The sequence below is a fragment of the Plectropomus leopardus genome, chromosome 2 (assembly GCF_026936395.1).
Source record: "Plectropomus leopardus strain MGB_pleo_1.0 chromosome 2, ASM2693639v1, whole genome shotgun sequence".
Lineage (NCBI taxonomy): Eukaryota > Metazoa > Chordata > Actinopteri > Perciformes > Serranidae > Plectropomus > Plectropomus leopardus.
Window position 1 is genome coordinate 10,104,091 of NC_142177.1, and position 16,641 is coordinate 10,120,731.

At 41.9% G+C, this 16,641-nt stretch overlaps 1 protein-coding gene across 1 annotated transcript; it reads right to left on the bottom strand.

The window, feature by feature from the left end:
- Window positions 1–712: 712 nt before the first annotated feature.
- On the bottom strand, window positions 713–12,432 carry LOC121953082 (nuclear receptor subfamily 1 group D member 1-like). Its single transcript, XM_042500029.2, has 8 exons — window positions 11,802–12,432; window positions 5,608–5,919; window positions 5,426–5,514; window positions 5,159–5,303; window positions 2,907–3,472; window positions 2,622–2,807; window positions 2,109–2,319; window positions 713–1,990 (listed from the first exon to the last, which is right to left on the bottom strand). Exons 1-8 carry the CDS (start codon window positions 11,818–11,820, stop codon window positions 1,794–1,796), a joined length of 1,725 nt encoding a protein of 574 aa, XP_042355963.1. The 5' UTR covers window positions 11,821–12,432; the 3' UTR covers window positions 713–1,793.
- Window positions 12,433–16,641: the final 4,209 nt, after the last annotated feature.

The following is a 16,641-nucleotide window of genomic DNA, read 5'->3' on the forward strand; positions in this document are numbered from 1 at the left end:
TGTCGGACTCCAGCCTGCTTCTCTAAACTGGGGATGTGCCGACTGACATCTACTGTATGTAATACACTGTCTATGGATAAGTACCTCATACAACCCCACCCTAAAAAACCTAAACTATCCCTTTAAGGTATAAATCACAATCATGTACAGGCACTATCTGTCCATGTCAGCCCAGCTGAAAACAAACGATAACGAGGCACATTATGGAGACTTTTGGAGGCCAGAGTTACTGTTTATAGTAAGTGTTCCCAAACATTTATACTCATAAATTTTTCCCAGGCCTTCCAGTAGACTGTTAGTGATGGCAGTGATGACGTCTTCTGCTTGTGCTGTCTGGCACCATGAGTATTTGCATACTCACGTGTCTCAGTAAAATTGTCTTTTGAGAGCCGTATTTGCATTCATCACCAAACAGAATCGAGTTGACTGTCTCTGTCTCACGATCTCTGCTCCTTATGTTTGTGGCATTGCCTTGTATGCATTGAACTCTCTTTATAAAATTACATTTACTTGCTATCACACACACACACTCCAAAGTCAAGTGGTGTTTCTTGTTAGTAATGAAGCCCCTAATGGCTCTCAGACCTGGAGCATGATTGGCTGATTGCCTCTGTTGCTAGGCTACAACTCCCTGGTATGCCTCTATAATACTGACGGTGGCATCACATTAAGGAGGAAAGTGAAAAAAGATGAGCACAAGGAAATATTTTGTTTAACATTATTTAATAATGGTTCTCTATGGTGTCACCATAAAACATTTACAAAATATTCACAAGGTGATGCAGTCAGTCGACAATACATTTATTTCAATTATATATATATCTTCAAATAAAAAGTTTAAACTCAGGTTCAAATGCTGCTTTCTCTTTAGAGCAATCTATATGTGTGATGTCATACAATAATTCAATACTAACTTCATTTACATATCCAAGAATCTGCAAACTAATGAGGACCAAGAATAAAGGTTATATACAAAATGTACAGAAAATACACCGTAACATATATCCCATCAGACGCGGTCTAAAATGACCAATAATTTCTCCCTGATTACCGCATACAAATACAATGCAATTTACTTTCATTTCTTAAAAATGTTATACATTTCTCAATCACAAATGGGTGATTATTTTTATAAAGATTTCCCACATGGTGACATGTTGTGAAAATAGCTTATGTAGTATCAACGGCACACGCAAACCGTCCTCCCAACTGTGTATTAGACATTTCTATTGCTATGTTATATATTGATTTAAGAGGTCTTTCTTAATGTATGGAAGGTGCCCTTTACATATGAATGTACAGTAAAGAAATCATGGTTGCTGAATGTTTGTACATGTTCCTTTCCCTCTGGGCGACTGTATGTGCTTCCCTCTAGTTAGCTTTGCGGGCCGGGGCAGGAGGACAAAGTCTAGTGAGGAACAACAGGTCCTTTCTTCTTTTTGGTCTCCAGCACAAACTCCCAGAGGGAGAGGGTGATGACTAGGTGGTTTGATGTTGACTCGAAGAACGCGAGGAAGAACACGGTCTATGTTTTAATGTTTTTTTGAAGCGACCCTGGAGCTGGAGGAGGAATCAGTTTGAGTTCAGGAGCCTCCACCTCCTGCTGTGCCGACATCCTTCACTGATATTTTTTTCCCCAAAGTTCGGTCTCTCGTGAACCAGACTTGGCACAGCTCCCACAACAACTGTCCATCACGCAGAGGCCGGTGAACTGTACGCAGCAAGCCAGGCTTGCACGGGGAGCAGGGAGGCTCCCCAAAGCAGACACCTCAGGAAGTTTGAGCTCTGCAAACTCAAGGATCAATGCGGAAGGCTAAGAGCTTGTCAGAGTGGTGGTTGTTCAGGGTACGCAGGTCCGGCAGACGTAGCAGCAGCTTTGGGAAGAGGGTGCTATCATCCGGACGCCGACTGGTGATGAGGGAGCGCAGGGCTCTTATTAGGTTCTCCTGCAGTTGCTCCACTGCTCCAACCTCCACTATACCAGAGCGATCTGGAGAAAGGGAGGAGAAATCGAGGTTAGACCCAAGAGAAATGTTGTGCCAGCGGATGATAACACCCCAAATAAGGAGTTAATCTTTGTTCCCCTAACCCTGTATGCCCATATTTACCAGCAGAAACCAGCACAACAGCCATGAAGAGAGCCATCTCGTCCGGCTCCAGACCCAAAGATCCGAGCTTCTCGCTGAATTCAAACATGGCGTCCAGTAAGGAGCCCATGCCAAGAGCCCTTAGTGATGCCAGCGAGTATGTCTGCCCGTTGAGAAAGGTCACCGTCCTCTCCTTGGGGTCAAACAGCGAGCAGAATCTCACCATCAGAACCTGAGGACAGAAACAGACGACGTCAGCATCAGAAAAGACCCCAAAGGCAAAAAGTCCCACCCAAAAGTTATGACAAAGTTTTAGGGCGTCACTGAGGAAAAAAAATGCTCTTTTTTTTTGAGACTTTGAGAATAGATCTTTATTCTCATAACATTACGAGTTTATTTGAATAAAATTTCAACTTCGTTCTGATTATATTACGACTGTTTTCTCATAATATTCTGACTTTATTCTTGAAATCTAACTTTTCTTTTCCTCTGACATGGCCCTAATCCTGCATGGTAACACCGAGCCGGATGTACCTGGAAAGTTCCGGACTTGAGCAGCATGACCTGATCGTGCTGACTGAGAGACTGGAAGCCAGGGATGCTCTTTGCGAACTCCACTACTTCTTTAACGGCCGGGGTGAAGCACTGGGAGAAAGACTCCCATACCTCCTGACTGGAGCGACTGGCTGGAGCCACGGGACATGAATTGAGTGGACATGCCTGCAGGAGAGACAGGAGAGGACGTGTTAGGGACATTTTATTGTGGTTACATGACAGATATTCACATACTCAATAAAGAGGAAAGAAAAAAAGGCTCACCAGCACTTTGGCTCCTCCGTTTAGCTTCCAGGGGCAGGGACCTTGGTTCTGGGAATTACCGGCTGGGTAACTGTTCTGATTGGCTGGGTAGGACTGTGACGAGAGGCGGCCAGTGACGGGGCACTGGTTCTGATTGGAGGGGAAGGTGTACTTAGCGTTGTCAGTGATGGTGGAGTTTTCATTGTTGGTGGAGGAAACGGGGCAGTTTGAGGGGTCGTGGTAGCTCGGCTGCTCCCCGTTAGCCGTGTGGTGAGTCTGGGTTGCTGAGTGCGACAGGGAAGGTTCCTGCGCCGAGTTGTTCTGGAAGGAGGGAGAAGTGCCGATGTTGCTGTTCCCGGCAGCCATCTTGAGTGGTTTCTCGTCTCTGTTTGTTACGTTGCTGCGGTAACACTGTGATATGGAGCCCGCTCCTTCACTCGTCTGGTTCTGCGGACTGCAGGGGGCATCAGGAGGAGGCGACACCTCCATCTCCATGGAAGCTGATTCGTTGAGACTGTTCATGTAGCTCTGCATCTCGTCCAAGAGTCTCTGCTTCTCCCGTTTGGGAATACGCCCAAAACGCACAGCTGAGGAGAACAGAAGAGAAGCGTCCTCTGTTAGCATGTCCTGACATCAAGCACCGATATCACTGCCAGCTCCTTACTGGCAACACTTAAACTGAAACACAATCTCTATATACAACCTTTATCTATACCTATATATACACGTCCTAATCCTGATGTCCAAATTCATATATATATATATATATATATATATATATATATATATATATATATATATATATATATATATATATATATATATATATATATATATATATATATATATATATATATATATATATATGTATATATATATATGTGCCTTTATCTATAGAAATGCCCTATGTCTATATCTATAATTGTCTCTATAGATATCTAGATAGATAGATTAAAAAAAACATTGTTTACTTCATTCTACATTTGACACTCAAGCTGTCATTTCTATGAGGATTACTAATCCTAAAACCTCTCTACAGTCTCCAGCTATTCTGCGTCCCTCACATCTGTTTCACCACAATACGCACTTAAGCCTTCATCTCATCCGACTCCCTCATCCTCCTCTTCAGCCTTTACAATCCTCCCTTCCCCCCTTCTTCAAATCTGCACCTCCACTGACGTTCCTATTTATAGCACGCTGTATGCTACACCACCACCCTCAGTCTCTCGCTCTCTCTCTCTGCCTTCCAGTTGAGCAATCGCTCTCTCTTCTCTGTGAAAGTAGGTCACTGGGTCAACAGCACTAAACACTATGTCATTAGTGAAATGACAGTGAGTTAGAAGTGGGAAGGTCAAAAAGACAAGTTGGGCAGGTAGGAGGTGACGAGACAAAGGGTTGAAATTGGACTATAAAAAAACTGTTTGTGAGCAGTTACGTTGTCGAGTCAAAGACGTGGAATATAAAAAGACTCAGAAGGTGTGTGACATTATCACTGGACTAAAATCAACAACAATATGTGATTTTTATCTAATTTGTGTTCGTGCTCAGAAAATGAAAACACGTAAAATGCTTTTATTCATCACGCAGTCTCCCCGTTGTGATCAGAAGCAGGTGATTTTTCACTCCTGCATTTTGGCTTTTTTGGGTCAGCTAAAAATGTTTGCTCCAGAAAAAGAAGTGATTTATTATCACCTAGTTTAGCCGTATCCTGAGAGACCGGAGTCCTGCGGTGAAATGATGCCGTGGAGCGGATGAACTCCAGTGATATTATTCTAATTTCAAGTCAAACACTGTGCGTTTTCATGATTAACAAGACAGAATAACATAATGTCTCAAACGACATGTTTGTTTATGTCAGTGCTGACAACCAGAAATAGGCGAGAGTGTACATCTGGGTGGACGGACTCGCAGGGTAATCAACAACTTTGTGCCCCAATTTCCTAAAATAAATCGCATTTGTCACAGTTTCTCCATGACTGATGACTACTGGGACTCTCGGCTCCTCTCGCCATAAATCAGACAGCAGGGCGAGAGGAGAGGATGACTGGAGGGAGCGTAAGACAAAAGGACGGGAATAGAGAGAGAAACGAGAGGAAGGGAAAATGAAATTCTGTGATGTTCTCCTGGCGAATGATCTTTTTGTCAAAAGCAATAAGAACACCTGATCCTCCGTGTGACCCTGCACATTAAACCTCTCCTCTACAACAGCTAAACAAAAACGATTTTAGTTGCCATAAGCCTGTATATCTTCATTAAGAACACTTGTCTCTCACCATCTCTGGACATGCCCACGGAAAGACACTTCTTGAAGCGGCAGTGCTGGCACCGGTTTCTGTTCATGCGCATGATGAGACAGTTCTCATTCTTCACACACATCTTGTAGTGGATGTTCTGCTGAATGCTGCGTCTGAAGAAACCCTGGAGAAGGTTACAAGAAGAAGAAGAAAGGCTTTAAGTGAGCGTCTTTTTGTGGCAACATGTCTGTGTGTGACACCTCAGGAATAGAAAGATATGACATAACAGTCTTTGTTTGGACTGACCTTGCAGCCTTCGCAGGCGTGCACGCCATAATGGAACCCGGACGCAATGTCTCCGCACACCTTACACAGAAGCACCATACCTCCAGTCTCTGTGAGAGACAAAAACATCCATTATCAGAGACAGGAGGACAATAATCAAGTGCAGGCAGGTTGAGGACAACAGGACGTGTGTGGGGACTTACTGGTGAACGTGCCAGTGAAACCACAAGGTCTTTTGGCCACAGTGGGATGGCTGTAGGTCGCCGATGATACCGTGGTTATCTGGGCGACGGGAGCATTGTTTACTTCTGGAAACTGGAAGACCAATTTCGGGGAAGGAGTCCTTCTCCTCCGTTCCCCTCTCTGCTTCAGGGGCCCAATCTCCTGAAAGGAGACACCCTCTGGGGATGAGGGCTGCGAGTGGGAGGAGGGCGACTGGGTCTGGTATCCACTTGAAGGGCTTCCAGGACTCGGGCTGGCACTGCCGGACGAGCCGGCGTACAGGATAACACCACCTGGAGGAACAGAGACAGCCACAGAGTCAGTTCGCTGATCTTCATCTGGGTCGTGTTCACATGCACAATGTGAGTGGGTGTGTTGAGCAATGCTCTACTTTGATCCAGAGAGCTTATTTGGCAGACGCTCACAAACACAAAACCCTGATCATGTTGGGACAACAGAAATTTGATCTGATGAATAATTTAGAAAAAAAGAAAAAAAAAAGCCAGAGTGAGAGCAACAACAACTCTGACCTGGATATCTGTGTCGAGTCTTTCGGATCCCAATCTAGTAGATAATGAAACACAATAAAGGCTGCGTGAAGCCGAGGTGGTGTTGCTTTTATGTATTAGTGATACTCTGGCATCTTGGAAGCTCATTGGGGTGTGTTACATGAATAAATAATGCTAAACACACAATGACCGGGTGAAAGATAAACACCATGTCTGTGGGCTGAAGCGACACACACGGGTTATTTTGCAGTGGTATTATGGCTAAATGTTATGCTCGGATATGTTTTTGACACATTTCTGTGACACAATAGCTCAGAATGTATCATATTCTAGCAAAAATCTATTAGAAAATCAATGTTGAATATGCCATAAAATGCTCATCGTAACATGACAGTGAGACACAACGTGTTCACAATGAGCGTCACAGACAGGCCTTTGTCTAGGTCTGTCACATCAGGTCGGAAATGCCCTATTACCCCTCAACGCAACAGCCATCCGCCCCCCTTGTTTTGCAGACAGTGTTCTTCCCTGCAAGATGAAAGCCTGCCCCTCACGTGCAGCCTGAGCCAGCCAGCTCCCTCCCCGCCTGCCTGCTTGCTTTTCAGCAGCGAGTCTCTCCCTCCTCACGTCCCCTCCCTTCTCCTCTCTCCTCCTCCCCTTCCACCTCCTCCTCCCTCCCCGCTCTGGCTGCGGGCATGCAGACCCATCTATCCGCCAGCCACCTGACCGGGAGCTCACATGGACTCTTGACACAGTTCCCGCCCGGCTCACAAGGCTCTTTGCGCAGTCCCGTGTAGACAACAGCAGCAGCACAATAACAAGTGCTAGGGCAGATCACGTTTGGAAGAGAGAGGGCTTTTAATGCTGTGACTGGAGATGAAGAGGGAGGCAAGCCGGGCACCTTAAGTCACTGCATTCCACAGGAGTGCTCACATTGCTGCTGTGCATTATTTTTCACCAGCATTTAACAGCTATTGAGTATTTTAATTTCAAGTAAAATGGTGATAACACTAAAAATAGTGGGGATCTCTACATTTGCAAAACTTCATGTTATCTATATATTTCTGCAATCCCTTAGTGGTTTTCAGATTCAGTTCAGTTTGCCCTCCTTTTTATTTGCAATTAGATCACTGTGTCAAGAGTCTAAATACCTTAGCATAAAAATGGCACGCTCCACAACCATTCGTATCATGATGGTCATGGGTTTCAGACAGACAGACATCTTCACTCAGCGTCAGCTTTGAAGCAGCTTTTGTGAGATGTCAGCTGATATGTGTTTTTGAAACTAACTGTAGTGGCAGGGTTATCTCGATGCTGGTGGTTTGACTGTCGTTCTGTGCACATTTCCACTCAAGGACTCTGAATCATGGGAGAAAAAGCCTCCCTCATCTCTTGTGCCTTCTCTCCTTGAGAAAACACGTGCTGCATTTCTGTTTGGCTCTAAGTGCCTCCTTAATTCCGTCGCTCACACGTGTCGACGCTGAATGCAAGGTACTCTGGGCCTTGTGTGGTGGTGGCAGCTCCAATATCAGACAGACTTCACCTCGCACACAGATGTAACATGTGCGCGTGCTGTTTCCTGTGTGCGAGGAACCACAAAGCTCATGTGTACCACCTGCCAGAGGACAGGGTCACACTGCACTGTCACACGAGCTCCACACCCACTGTCTACATTCACAATAACCGCCCCCGCCCCTCCGCCGTAAAAAACATTCCATATTTCCACTCCTCGTAACTATTTCCTGGAATCTGGTTTGACTGGGTGCCAGAGTGAGCTCTGGGAATATCATCTCCGCTGTACTCAGGCACAGGTTACAACATGTGACCTGTGGATACAAGGAGCCATAAGAAGTACAGAATAAACAAACAGTCCCCTCCCTTTTTTTTACCTCAATGAACTTCCACTCTCGTGTATTCCCACCTCCTGGGCATGCATGCATGCATGCATGGCGGGCTGACTGTATACACAGCGTGCACATATCATGTCTGGAGGGGAGACGCCCCCTCTTAGCTTCCGACTAACTTGCCCTCTTTCATGTGAACATTTGCAACTGTGCATGGGCAGTAAGCCCCGCTCCACGTGAAACAGCTGGCCTCATGTCATGAGTCTATTTCTGAAGGATGCTTCTCTGGTGGCAACAGAGAGCTTTATATCACACAACCCTCCAATTATCCTCCAACGCTATACAGACGCGCATAAACGACTCCATTGTATGTTGTTCCAGTCTGAACTTCTGTCAAGAGTTTTATATGTAAGCATTGTGGGTTCATCCATGGCCTGCATATACACAAATGTGGAAAGTAAGTACATTTACTCAAGCACTCTACTTGAGTATGGATTTAAGGTACACTTCACTACATTTATCTGACAGCTTTAGTAACTTTATAAATTATGATTTTTGCATTAAAAAATACAAGAAGAGTTTATAAAATTTGTTGTTTTTATTATTTTGATGGGTTTTTTTTTAAAAATATGTTTAGCCATCTTCTTATCTTAGGTTATTTCTGGGTGTTTTTTTATTGTGAATTTTTAATTTTTTTTAATTTTTTTTTATTTTGATTTTTGGGGGGAGTTTTTTTTTATTTATTTTTTTTTAAATAATTTGTTTTGTTTTGTTTTTTTTAAGATTTGTCTGCATTGGATACTTCTACTTTTTCATACTTTAAGTACATTTCCCTGATTATACTTTTTACTCAAGTACCATTTTCGACTGATACTTGTAACAGTATTTTCACAGGGTAGTATTACTACTTTTACTTAAATAAAGATCTGAATACTTCTTCCACCACTGCATATATAATAAAACCTGAGGACACAGGTTGTACTCAGCCCTCGGATAGAAGTACTATGACACCTGAATCAAGTTTGTGAAGCAGCTCATTGTGTGGTCGGCTGTCAAGCTGTCAGCCAGAAGGATCTGGTTACGAGACTTGCATCAGAGCTCAACCTTAAGCCCATTGCTCCCAGTAGCATGAAGGACACCTGTGACGCATTCATCTCTTTCCACGTGTTGAAATCTTTTTTTAAGATACTGGCCATTTAATTTCTGGCATAATGAAGAAAAAAAAACACTCTTGGGATAACATTAAAGACCATTATGATCAGGCCACAGTCATACTTTTAGGACCCGAGGTCAGCTCTCTGAAAATTGAAGGTTACATCAGGGATGGTCATAGCATGACATAACACTCATCATCTGTTTGTGGACACAAACTACATTCGAACTATTCAGCTACTAATACACTCACATTCTTCATAGTAATTATACAGTTTAAACTGCAACCAGTGAGGCCAAATAGAGAGACTATGGTTGACTTCTTTTGCCAATGTCGTGCAATACACTAAAACTGGGTTCATATTGATTGAGGCTTTTTTTGATGATCCACTTGACTGCTTATGTTACTGCTAGCAGTCTCCAAAACAAATCTTTAAATCCACAAGCAAGGGCGTAGGTTTGGTTTAAACATTGGGGGACACACATAAAATGGAAGGGTTGGGCGTCCTCCACCACAAGTTTTTGAGTTCACGCACCAATTTGTGGCTTTTCTGCTCAATAAATGATTTAAATTCCTTTAATTTTGACAGAATAGCAGTCCTCTGCTACTTTCCAAGGGATAGATGCAAAGGTTCTTAATTTTAAGGAGGATGTGTCAGTCCTGCAACTATACTAAAACATCATTGCGCAATAAAACATAATTGCTTAATGCCAGAGTTACAACTGTCAGTGTTGCAATTATACCACCCCAGGAACTGGCACAAACCAGTTAGCCATGTCACCCAAAACCTCAGTTTGAGAGCAGCCAAATGTAGGTTAATGTGTCTTTCAGACACCAAAACAGCAATTTCACGTTTAATATGGCCCATTATAATCACTAATGAACATTTGCAGCCAGTTACAGTAACCAGGAGGGGAGAAAAGGCTGCTAAACCCCTCTGACCCACTGACCAAGCTCTCAGCGAATAACAGAGGAATCCCCGTGCAGGCTGAGCGCGAGCAGAGCGCGCGCGGTGGAGAGGAACGACCGCGAGGGGCGGGGTGCTTGAGAATCAAGCGCTGCACGTGGACTCTGAAGCTGTATCCACGTGCTGTCAGCTCGAGGCGGGGTGGCTGCGTATTAAAAAAATCAGGCGCATGATTCGCAGCTTTATCACGACTGGTTCCTACCCAGGGTGCACTGGGGCAAAGAACGGATGAATAGATGTGACGGTTATAATGGTCACCCGCTATTCAAGGACGTTTAAGTCTATGGTCTGGTTACCATTAATATGATATGGGAGGATAATGGGAATTATGTGATGGTTTAAGTGATGACGTCAGTGTGCCTTATGATATATCTCGCGCTCAATGATATCCTGCCACTTTCCATTTTAACTCTGTGTCCACCTATAGACATTAAAAAAAGTAATTATTTTACTGATGTTCAGTCAGTATCTGTATTGAGTGCTGTAGCAAATTAATAAAAACATAAATATTCCCCAGCCTGTCACGCCAATTATATTTTTTTTTTATCTGTTAAAAACCCAGATAATTAAAATAAATAGCATAGTTTAAAACTGTTTATCAACTGCTTCGCTTGTTTTCGTCACCGCCGCATTTAGATCATGATTCAAGTCCTGGCCGGACTGGATGTTCACTCAGAGAGCTGTTTTTTTCCAGCGTCCAGTACATGATCGGAACATTTGGCACCGCTCACTTGTTTTGACTCAATAGGCGTGCCTGCTCTTTGACATAGTCCACTCACATTTGTTATGAAAAAAATTGCGCTTCAGCCAAAGACATGACCAGCGGCCAAGTTAAATGAATCACACACTGCAACGAAGTAACGGCTCGCTCCCTACAACTTCCCATCAATGCGTAACTTAGGAAACTCAGTCTACACTGACACCCACGCGCAGGCAGAGTCAATATGTGATTCATCAATAACAGCAGAACTAAAGCCAGCAGTGTTTAGATGAGTGACATGATGCTGCCGTGGGCAGAAAACGTGCTCGGTCAGGGGGCGTTCTGGGTCGCACTTCACGTGAGTTTGTTTACATGCAGAGAATCGGAAGTCCGCCGCAGAGATTGAGAGGAAGGACTTCCCTCTCTCTGTGCGCAGCTCACTCACTCAAAACCCTCTCAAGTCTGCAGCACACAAGCACCTGGCAGCGTGCCCTGTGATACACATCTGAGTTACAGTTTAAAGCCCGCATATTCATCCTGTAGAGCCTGTAATTCCCGAGCATGTGACTGAAACGTCTCCCAAAAGCAGCACAATTATTTTTAAAACACGGCAGCGTAAGCTCTGCATGAATAACAAAGTACACCTCAGGGTGAAATAAACTATTGAGTGCATTAGACACCGTTTTAAAGTGACACGCAGTAGAAAATAATAATAATTATAATAAAAGACATTGCATTTTACACTCTGCCGGCACTATAATTAGCAATTTTATGCAGACATTGGCTCGTGCAATCTAAATTATATTGCTAAATTACAGATATTGCTGATAAACTTGTACTTTGAATGAACCAATACGTTTATTTGATGTAGAGAAATACAATATGCTCCCATCATGCACCACTGCCGGCTTCTTTTAAATGACTGCAGGTTGGCAGCGCAATAATGTTTCCAGTGGTTTCAGGCAAAAACACACAAATTACTACATCCTGAAGCTCACTTACCACCGGGACTGTTTTCCATGTTTCCTGGATGATCGATGTTGTTCGCTTGTTCCTTCGCTGTTTTATTCTGGGCGTCTACTTCTGGTCTGACTGCCTTTGCTTGCTACCGAGGAGTTTGGTTGATACAGGTGAAATAGTCAAGAACCGCCAAGGCATTAAGAGAGTATCCAAAAGCTTAGAGCAGCAGCGGTGTGCGCAGGGCATCTGGGGTGTTAAGAATACCCGGGAAGCGAAGAAAAAGTCGAATATATATTATCTTTTTTAAAAAAAGGAAATGAAGAGAATATTATCTCTAGTTGATCCAAAATAATCTCCGAGACGCGCTGCTCGGCTCTCCGTCTGCACACCTTATGATGCCAGCCTGTGGTAAAATATCAACTGTAAAAGGGCTTCTCTATGTTACAGAGGTCCCGTCGCGTTCAGCTGCTTGCCATGTACAGTCACTATCAAAACATGACCGGAGTGGAAGTAGTTTAAACACTCCTCACTCATCAATAAGCAACACGAGTCTTAAAATAACCAGCACGTTTTCAGGTGCCTGAGAAATGTGACCGGTTTTTTTTTTCCTCCTCTTTTGTTTGTCGATGAGTATCAGGGATCTCTCTCTCTCTCTCTCCCTCCCTGTCACGCTCTCTGAAAACATTTCACCCCCTCCCCTCCCTGTCCTCGTGCCCCCACTCTTTTTACTCGTTCTCACTTTTTCATTGGCCGAGAGCCGCGCGTGGAGACGGCACATTGGACTCGTTCGACATTGGAATGCTGGTTAAAGCTCGACAGCATGTGCGCATGGCATGTGAGCTCACGCTGCCCTACTGACACACATTTTATGCTAATGACAGCCTGGGCTCGGCGATAAGACGGCGAGGAAACGAGGCAGAGACAGGCAGAGGAGGGAAGAGGTATCACTCTGTGTCGTTTCCAGACTACTCTCGCAGCTTTGTTGGGTTAGAATAGACGATTATGGGCTTTAGCAATTTGAAATCTGGAAAAAATGCCTCCAATTCTTTCAAAAACATGGCAGGAAGGCAATAATGAGCTACTTAAGAAGAAATAAACCAAAAACTAGTGAGAAAATAGTAAAAAAAAAAAAAAAAAAAGTACAGGAAGATTGCCTTAAAATTAGTAATAAAATATAGTAATAAAATAAACAAAAAACAGGAAACTAAAGAAGAAAAACAAAAGGGAATGACCTGGGGAGGCTGTAAAAGTTAAAAGAATTCTGTAAAAATAATTAAAAACATAATTTAAATAATTATAACTATAGGTCTTTGGAACTGTTTCCCTGGCTTTTAAAAATATATATATTTTCTTAATCTACTACTTTATTGCCAATTTGCTCATTGCTTTTTCACCCTGATGTTTTTGAAAGGCACCAAACCAATTTCCTTAGGTTTACATGCTTGTGAAAAACATCTGAATGCACCACAAAAAAAGTAATGTCGATCCTGGTTTTATGACCCTTTGAAATCTGCAACTACATCACCTTTTTGTGCTGTTTCAGACGCCTTTCACAAGTATTTAAACCTTTGAACCCTGAGCAAATTGGTGCAATTTGTTTCAGAAACATGGAGGAAAAGGCAATAAGTAACTAAGGTAAGAAATGTTCCACAAATTGCAAAAAATTGGTAGGTTTAGAAAATTATTTAGAAAAACATCTGGGGAGAATGTCTGGGGGAAAAGGGAAAAAAATAAGGGAAAAACGGTATTTATAATAATGTGTTGAATTTTGCACTTAGCACATAGGTAAGGCACTTCGCACCACGCACTTTATGCCATAAAGTTCACATTGCTGCTGTTACTGCACTTTTGTCCTCTGTATGAATTGTTGTATTTTTTTCTTTCATTTTTCCCTTTTTTATTCTTTCTTTATTTCCACAGTCTGTTACCTGCCAAGGGACTACAGATGTAAAATAGCAGTCCTGCTAACTGCTTGTAAAAATGTAATTAAATCATTGAATTAATTGATAAAATTACATTGTTATAATCATGCTACAGAATTATTTATTTTTAGCACCTTTTCCATGTTTTGTTTGCCTTGGGGTTTGTTTTTTAATTTCTTTTTTGTTTCTTTCGTTACAAAAATAAAACCCTTTTTCAAAACTAAATTTCAGGTAACTCATTTTTACTTATTAACAATTTCTTACTAATTTTGGGTAATTTCTTCTTCCATGTTTTTGAAAGCAAACAAAGGTTTCAAAGGCTTAATGCCATGATAGAAACCATTTTTAATAATGCTGTAGACCAATAATTTACCTTTGTGTTGAAGGCTCTTTTTGCAAGCACTGTTAAAATGATATTTCTGATTCTTTTACAAGATATCCAGTGAAAGATACAGTATAGCCTCCCTTCAAATTGTAGATTATTTTGAGCTACTTAAACAAGTCATAGGTAATGATAGCTAGGGTAATTTAACAGGACTATAGTAAGATTAGAAAAGAAAAGAAAAGAAAAGAAAAGAAAAGAAAAGAAAAGAAAAGACAGATGTAGCATTTCAGCTCAAGAATCTTGAGGCAACTGGTAAGAAAATATATACAAATAATATATCCCGAAGCTGTAGCCATGGGATACATTGTGGAGGAACTGGGGTTCAAATTGAAAATTTGAAAACTAATTTCCGACTATATTTCATTATCATAAACAAATACTCTTACACATTATATTCAGCAAATATGCACTGAATGAAAGCTACTACTGTCTACATAATGCAGTGCAACATGACTGACATCATATTTATAATACAGACATTAACACTGGCTGATGATGCTCATGATCATTGTTCTGCTGGGGTATGGCAACACCACTTGGACAAACCATACGCAGAATTTCAATACACCTTAATACCCAAACTAGTAATAGTCATCATGATTACATTTGAGAACTATTATTTCGGACAGTGGAGTGTGGTTGCCTATAAGCAAAAATATTTTTATTTGCAATATTTAATAAATCAATATATTGAGGGAGTGGGTGGGTATTTTTATTATATTTGAATACAGGGGTGGCAGGTTGGCCCCCCCATATATATTATATTTCCTACTTTGATATTTACAGATAACAAATAAATCTATATAAGAAAGTTTTATAGTAGTAATAAAATACAGAAGACTATGTTTGTAATCATAAAGCGTTTTCCCTGATATTTCAGATTAAAAATGTATTTCTTTATACTCTACACTTTTTTAGACAGGCTACAAATGTATGCATAGTAAATATGAATGAGTACAGTAGGCTTACCGGTATATCATGAGGATATTATAAGTAGGAACAAATAACAAATGTGTATCATACAACACAACTAATGTGATTTTAAGTTTAGACATATAGGGGAAAACACTTACTGACTGGCAAATGTAACATTTTTAAAATCATTTTTGTTTTGAGTATTTCAGCATTTTAATAGCCATATCTCCACTGTAAAGCCCCATGTATTATAGGCCTACCCTTAGTTTTCTGAAGACAGGTGTTAAGGAGAAAATGTCCAGAGGCAAGAAAAGAGAGAATTCCCACACACTGTCCATGACTTGCAAATTGTCAGCCTTCTTTAGAAATACAAATTTTTGTTCATAAAACCTTCATAGGGAAGCCTGAAGCAGGAACACAGAACATTCCACACAGATGTTGTCACCATCTCCTCAGGTGAGGCCTGTCAGTCCCACAGGCTACGTACATTTAGTCTATGAGAAGCACATCCCAAAGATGAACATATCATAACAGAGAGTGAAAATAAATGAGAAATTTACCTCTCTTGTCCTCAAGTATTGAAGCCCCTTTTGAATGATGTTTGCACATTGTCTTCATCACATTTCTACTATGACAATTAATGTATTTTTCTGTATTCATATTTTCCCCATATTGTGTATAGGCCTACCTTCTATGTTTTTAAAGAGGTATATGTCTGGGGAAGCCTAAACAATAAAATCAAGATAATGTTATCTGGGGATTTAGCATTAGCCTTATGTCATCACTGTCAGTTTATATTATTCAATGTTTGTATAGAAATTCATGTATTTTCTGTTTATTATAGATTGTAAAATGTCCATTTTTGATTGACGGAAGGTGCCTTTAATAAGTTACATACACACAACCTGTGGAACTGACAGCTCATGGAAATACTGACTAAATATGTCTGAAATGTTCTTTGCTTGTTCCTAAATATCGACGCGTTTATCTAAAATTTAGTTTATTGCAAGTAAAGGACAGTATATGGGAATTCTCTATTATCATGCTTATACTGCTTCAACAGCCTAAATGTGTATTGGATATTTAGTGTATAATAGTTATTTGATTTGATTTTATTAATCACTCAAAAGTGAATCAACATTTCTGCAACACACTCTACACTTCACAGCGCTGGAAGTAACTGCCTGTTGCAACAAATAAAAAGTCTTCCAAACAAAACACTACCAGAGAGTAAGAAAACAAAACTGCAATGTGAGGTCAATGTGTCAGCGCCTGTCCACGTGCCTCCATGCTCCAGGGCTAAACTGCACGAGCAGGGCGCCTGCGCATAGGCCAACGCCCACGTTCCCAACCCGGAAACTGCTGCCGTCTACCGAGTGACCGTCTTCCCAAACATAGACGATCTTTGCCTGAGCGAGCTGGCACGTGCGGGCAGGGCGGTGCTCACCGTGACTCCCTCCGCCCCTCCTCCTCTCCATCACGTTTCCTTTCTCGCCACAGATTGTGTTTGCTAAAAGCCAAACTATCGCCGGAGATTGGCTGGGATAGACTGAATGTAGGTCAGAAGCTGCTTGGGCAAACATTAGCATCGTAAAATAGCTCACATGTGTCCAAAAACCGCGCTGTCCTCACAGAAAGCGCCCCAAACACCGCCTGTTGC